Genomic DNA, 7,049 nt, shown 5'->3' on the forward strand with positions numbered 1-7,049 from the left:
GTGTTCATTTTTATTTCAAGCAGTATAGCAGAGGGATATTCTCTATTATAAAACAATTACCTGAAGTATATTTTTATGTATTGCTATAAATGAAATAAAAGCTGTGCCTATTTACACCATGCAGGTTTGGGGATTAAATGTGTAAATTATAGGCTATACCTTCTGTCTTTTTTTATTGCTAATGTAGGGGGGTCTGTCACAACTTGAGTTAAAAGACAATTGTTTAAGTTATTTTTCTTTTATACTCTTTGTTTTCATTTCAAGTAACCCACAGCAACGTCCAGAAAGAACTCGACCGTTTGCTTGTTCTCTCTGTGTGAGCAACTTTGAGCGTCAAGGGTGGACGTGATATTTCAAACATCAGATCAGTGCGTTTATGTATTGGGTGCCCGGAAATTTTTCCAAATAAACACAGCTTGATTCAACTTGGGTGGGCAGACTTATCAACAGACTAATTCTATAAACAAATGAGGGAATAACCAAGCACACCATTGGCTGGTACGCAGGGGACACGCGGGGAGAGAGCTGCTTTCGGCAATGAACTTTTTAATTAATGTGGGTGGGCTGAAAACACAACGAGTGTTTATGATCGAACATTTATTTTCCAGTGCAAAGTCAACATAAAACAGCAAACGTACAACAATTATTTAACATTTCTAGACTCATGAGGCAGGGACGCAGCGTGAGCCCGTCATTCCAAGAGCAGCACTCACTACGGGCTAAACTTTCCTTGGGAAGGAAATAGCGCTTCAGCGTCATGAGTCTGTACCACAGCAGAGTGCCGCAGCTTGGAGTGCCACCCTCCGCGCTCAATCTCTCCAATTCCTCATTGATTTACTTATATGGAGGCGACGGCGGTACCATTCTTCCCGCTTTGGGTTTCGTCCCGAATCGGCAGGAACCTCCGCAAAAACCTCCGTACAGCTACATTGCACTTATCGCAATGGCTATAAAGGGTGCGCCAGAGAAGCGCGCGACGCTGAGCGGCATTTACCAGTTTATCATGGACCACTTCCCTTTTTACCATGACAACAAGCAGGGCTGGCAGAACTCAATCCGTCACAACCTCTCTCTAAATGACTGTTTCATCAAGGTACCGAGAGAGAAGGGCCGGCCCGGTAAAGGCAGCTACTGGACTTTGGACACCAAGTGTCTGGACATGTTCGACCACGGAAACTATAGACGGAGGAAGAGAAAACTAAAGGGTCAAGAGACTGCAGAGTCCAAAACTACTCACAAGAGGAACAGGGGTCCGGTCTCCTCGAACCCGACAGGGTCTAAACTTCCAGCTGATGCTTACCTGAGGAGGATGGGTAGGCCAATGTCAGCTGGAGAGAGGGCTGTGGTGGGCACAGAGATGGAACAACAGCATAGATGTTATGAGAAATGTTCAGATTTAAAATATGTTCTTGGTGAGTTCAACAATGTTGGAATGCAGCAAAGTGGGTCTGGCCATGGCCCAAAATTAAATGTGCACAATGAAATCCAAATTGAATCCACGCAGGACATGTACGGCAGTCAATCCACTGACGCGCGCCTCGGTCCAAGGTGCATACCAGTTCAGGACCACAGGGTCTGGTTGGACGCAGCGCATCTTTCAGGAGCGTCTTCCCTCCACGAGGTTGAACCAGACAGCAGCATACTAGCGTTTGATGGGAGGGAGAACGGGTCTCCTGTCCTGTCCGGTTGCGCGGTGAACTTGAACTCATCTATTCTGTGCAGAACAAAGGACATTATACCCACCGTCCCAAGCAGAGCAACGGACAAATCAAAATGTTTTAGCATAGACAGTATCTTATCAAAAAAGGGAAACCAAATGCACAAAAGCAACATTGGTGTGACAGCACAGACGAGCTTGGACCCCCAAAGTCACACATTCAATTCGTCTGTTATCTTGGGTGCACGCACGCACCAGCTGTACCAGATGGAATTTCCTCTTTGCTCTTACTTATCATTCACCTGCCCTGAGAAAGTTCTACATTTCAAATAGGCAAAGTGATATACAAACGAGAGGTGATGTGATAAAATGGGAACATCTAAAGATATTACGCACGAGTGTCACCATTTTCGTGCAGTGGGAAGAGAGAATATGATATTAATAATTTGACTTCTACAATCATCTGATCAAGAGCCTATCAGCACTATAACGATGAACCAATTATGATTACATTTATGATTATGATTATGATTATGATTATTAGGCTACCTTCCCTTCCCATGAGCTGGTGCGCGTAAAATACCTTTGCATTTGACGAAAAGCCTCATGAGTATACGGATGTTGTTTTAGTAAATGTAAATGTTTATTATAATGAGGGTTTTATATGTAGTAGCTCTGAGCTTGTCATCGGAGTGCCTGCCATTTCAATGTTGTGTGAGTTATATTCTGTGCTGATCCTCCGGTGTTACATTTCAATGTTCAAGTGGTAGCATTATGGTATCTGAAAATATATATAATTTTACAAAGTTTTCTTTTTCCATCTTGAATGTAAAAACAAACCGTAATAAACTAAAAGAATACATTGCACATCAGCTTGATTTAATTCTATGAAAATTGACAAAAGTAAATTGAGGACATTTGCAGTGTAACACATTCAATCTTAGCATATAAAACGTAAAAATCATTACATTTGGTCATGCATTCTTTAGTATAGCCCTGCAGCCAGTGTTCAATGCTCTCCCTCATACAGACTTACACCTTGGAATAATTTGAGTTTATTTTATTTTTACAGGGACAGTGCACATTAATCAACGTTTCAGTAAATGTTCCGGTTTTAGCCAGCCGGCTAATTTTCAACCGCAGTCCCTGGGCAGGTTATTAGCCTAAATTATGAAGGGAAGAGTTAAACTTGTTCATGACCCACAGTAAGTAGGCCTATTGCATCAGAATTAGAGCTATGGGCACCAGTAAACATACATTTGTTTACCAGTTGATCAAATTTCCCATTGCAAAAAGTGCTGTTAACACAAATACTGTATCAACCAGAGCATTGCCATCTGTTTCCTTGAGGTCACTATGTGATTTACAGTGAATGAAAGTTGTTATGGTATTGAACTGTAAAGTTGCATACTGTATACAGTCGCATAAATAAGCAGTGGGTTTGTGGGGTTTTGTTATGACACCTGCATGAAATCAGAGCGTTATTGACAACATAATCATGAAAACTCTTAGCCCAAACTCCCACTTCTAAATATAGCTTAAATTTATACTCCTCTGAAACCCTCACTGCAGACCTTGAGAGTGCAAATCAGGAATGCCTGTGGAAATAAATAAACTTCCCCACATTTGAGGAGAGGAACTCACAATCACAAGCATTTCCTGTGTATAGGATTCTTTTGGTCAGATGTGTAAATAAAACGTCATGCTGAAAACCTTTTGAGGAGAAAAAGAGGTTCCATTCCCTAGCCTGCTCAGCTCAAACAGTCATCAGCACATTTAGTCTTCAACTCGATTGACAGATTCTGTAGCACTTTCTGTAAGATACTGTGGCTCTGCTAAACTGAGGATCCTCAACAAACAATAACTAAGCATCTGAAACAATATATTTTGTTTATAAGAATTTCTTCAAATTAATCTGATGCACCAAAGTGGTTGTTTTTTCCCAAATTTCATGCATTTAATTAAAATATGAAGAATATCCATCTCAATGTTATTCTGATTGAATTATTGTGACAAATTCTGTTTTTTTTCTCTCTCTAATTGTCTTGACCAATCAGACCAGCTCTGAAAAAGATCTGATGTGAAAACATCTGATGTGATTGGTCCAGAAGACCAATCAGTAGAAAAAAAAGATCAGAATTGGACTGCCTGTCTAAGCAACCTAAGTAAATGACTGAAAACTAAGTTCAGTTCACATTTAAAAACACTTCTACTGGTCTGATATACCACTCCCTAACATCATGACTATTGAGACTTATGATGTCAGCATATATTATAAGTAATTTCTAGTCTCTAGAGCAAACTCTTCAGCCAACAACTAACTGTAAAGTTAGTTAATAATTGGAGAGAGTAATGATCTCGAGACACAACCACAACAGGATGGCTGAATGTTCTAGTGCCACCCAGTGGTTCAACTGTTCTGCTCTCTGATCTCTATTTCTAAGGCATAACACACAAATGAATGATGAATAAGAGTCTGTGTTTGAATTGAAAAATTATCCTAATTTGGACTTCAGACCCAAGAGGCAGTCCTCTCATTCTTATTTATTTTAATGGGAAACAAATCTGAAATCTCTCTGAATGAGGTACATTTTTTTCTTTAATATATTACCCATCGACACACTAATAACAACCAGATCAATTGCAATAGTGCACAATATTAGACTGAAACACTGATGTGTTTCGATTTATTTTTTATTTTTTAGACCTAAAGGATTTAGTAACCTTTAAAATCGCCAGTTGGCTTCTCTTTCCTCTAACTAACCAACAGTCAGACCACCTATGAGGAATATACTCCATGATATCATTCAGGGGAACAAGACTGCAGTAGTAAAATGGAGGGCTGACAGGGATGAGATGATTTCTAGTGATGAATGGTGTTGTAGTGAGGTATATATATTATATAGTGTAGGGTTTACTGTGTGGTTCACACTCACAGCTCTCTGAATCAAAGTTTAGTCTGCCCACCATAATTCATTTGTGACTGAGTTGGCCAGGCTTAATGAATCAGTGTGGGGTCAAATAGAGTGAGAGAAATGGAGCAAGTCTTGGAAAGTGTCATCACTCTCATTTAATGTGGAATCAGTCCTTCATTCTGCACTAAATCATGCCATTTAATGCTGCAAGCTTCAAAAGGGGTTTAATCTACATGTTTATTATATTTTTTCACTATCTACATAAACCAACTACACTTGTCCAAATACACACTCAGCACAAGGGGAGGGCAGGGCCGTGATGAAGATTGATGGGCTCTCTGCAAGGAACATTAGCTGCTAATCAAGTTATGTTTCCTGGCACAAAACTTTATACATAATTATCCACCTCAGATATCCACCAGGCATATGCATGCCGCTGACGTTGTTTACAGTACACACACACACACACACACACACACACACACACACACACACACACACACACACACTCACTCACTCACTCACTCACTCACTCACTCACTCACTCACTCACTCACTCACTCACTCACTCACTCACTCACTCACTCACTCACTCACTCACTCACTCACTCACTCACTCACCCACAAAACTCTGTTTTAAAAATGCTCTCAGATGACAGTTGTTTTTCCATCAAAACACAAGACAGCAATATCCAAAAGCATATAGACATAAATCCATGATAAAAAAGTATATACAAAATATTACCACAGTAAAACCCACACAGTTGGACCTACATAGTAAATGGCATGATTACCTGAGTGGATCAAACCATGAAAATATGATTTTGAAGGGACCAACCAAACACGTTTCAAAAACAAACTTTTCAATATTGTTTTTTTAGCTTTACAAATCATACACAAATAACCATAATTTCAAGAGTATTATAGGAATCAGCTGGCTTTGTCACCAGGCTGCCCATTATGGCGCACACTTGTCACCATCATTCTGGGCAATTGTGCATCTTCAGACTCACCTGTACTCCATCACCTCCCTGATTACCTTCCCTATATATGTCACTCCCTTTGGTTCCTTCCCCAGGCATTATTGTTTCTGTTCCTGTGTCAGTTCTGTGCGTTGTTTGTGTTTCTTATTCTTGTATTATGTTGTGTTTGTTTATCAACACTCACTCCCTGAACTTGCTTCCCGACTCTCAGCGCACATCGTTTCAATAATTGTCTGCTCCCCCGGTTGTTCCCTGTGTCTGCATTGATGTCGTTATTTTGTCCCCTGTCCAGACGCTGTTCCTGTCCTGTTTTATGTCCGATATTCATTAAATGTTCTCTCAGTACCTGCTTCCTGTCTCCAGTGTCGATCCTCACAGAATGCAGACACCAAAATTGGAGGCATCAGAGAGGCCTTGTTTTTTGTTGGTGATGTCGGGTCCGGGTGCCGTCACCGATGGAACCGGGGGTGCCTCAGTTAGCTGGTCAGGATTTCACGCCCTAGAAGGCTCGAGAGGTTTTTCTTGCCCCAATGGGCTCGGCAGGCGCCCACCCCACGTCATGTTTCAGCTGGCCATCAGGCTCCCATGCCTCTGCCGGTTCGTCAGGCTTTCACACATCAACCGGATCGTTAGGCTCCCACACCTCAGCTTGTTTGCCAACCCCATGCCTCTGCCGGTTCGTCAGGCTTTCACACATCAACCGGATCGTTAGGCTCCCACACCTCAGCTTGTTTGCCAACCCCATGCCTCTGCCGGTTCGTCAGGCTTTCACACATCAACCGGATCGTTAGGCTCCCACACCTCAGCTTGTTTGCCAACCCCATGCCTCTGCCGGTTCGTCAGGCTTTCACACATCAACCGGATCGTTAGGCTCCCACACCTCAGCTTGGTTGCCAACCCCATGCCTCTGCCGGTTCGTCTGGGTTCTATGCTCCAGCTTTCTTGTACAGCGCCCATGCCTCGGCCGTCCCATCAGGCTCGCCCAGGTGGAATGCCAGGCGCAGCAGCGCTCATTGGACGCACTTGGACTCCTTCCCATTGTTGATTGCCCGGTCTATAATTGTCTGGTCCCCTGGTTGTTCCGGGGGACCAGATGTCGTTATTTTGTCCCCTGTCCAGACACTGTTCCTGTCCTTTTTCATGTCCGTATTTCATTAAAATGTTCTCCCTGTACCTGCTTCCTGTCTCCAGCGTCGATCCTCACAGTACCAACATCCACAAAACAGTTTCAGTTACTGGGCTACTTTGGAATCTATGGCTCCACTTCTGCAGAATCTCTTCACCAAATAGTCACTGATATTTTAGAGGTACATCTCCACCCATCTCCCATTACTAGCCTACAAACTGTCACTAACCAACGCAAAATACTCAGGTATAATTTAAAAAACTCTTCCAAATCACATTTCATTTGTCACTTGCTTCACCACCTGGGGGATCGGCCTATCAGGAAGTTCAGGATCCAGTTGCAGAAGGAGGTGTTCAGTCCCAGGGTCC

At 42.4% G+C, this 7,049-nt stretch overlaps 1 protein-coding gene across 1 annotated transcript; it reads left to right on the forward strand.

Moving 5' to 3' along the window:
* The first annotated feature begins 549 nt into the window (after nucleotides 1-549).
* On the forward strand, nucleotides 550-2,524 carry foxl1 (forkhead box L1). The gene has a single exon (XM_035790921.2). The coding sequence runs from the start codon at nucleotides 758-760 to the stop codon at nucleotides 1,988-1,990; it is 1,233 nt and encodes a 410-aa protein (XP_035646814.1). The 5' UTR covers nucleotides 550-757; the 3' UTR covers nucleotides 1,991-2,524.
* Nucleotides 2,525-7,049: the final 4,525 nt, after the last annotated feature.

The sequence above is a fragment of the Oncorhynchus keta genome, chromosome 17 (assembly GCF_023373465.1).
Source record: "Oncorhynchus keta strain PuntledgeMale-10-30-2019 chromosome 17, Oket_V2, whole genome shotgun sequence".
NCBI lineage: Eukaryota > Metazoa > Chordata > Actinopteri > Salmoniformes > Salmonidae > Oncorhynchus > Oncorhynchus keta.

Excerpts from the sequence above, each read along its gene's own strand:
- foxl1 (XM_035790921.2), top strand. The coding sequence starts at position 758 with ATGAGTCTGTACCACAGCAGAGTGCCGCAGCTTGGAGTGCCACCCTCC.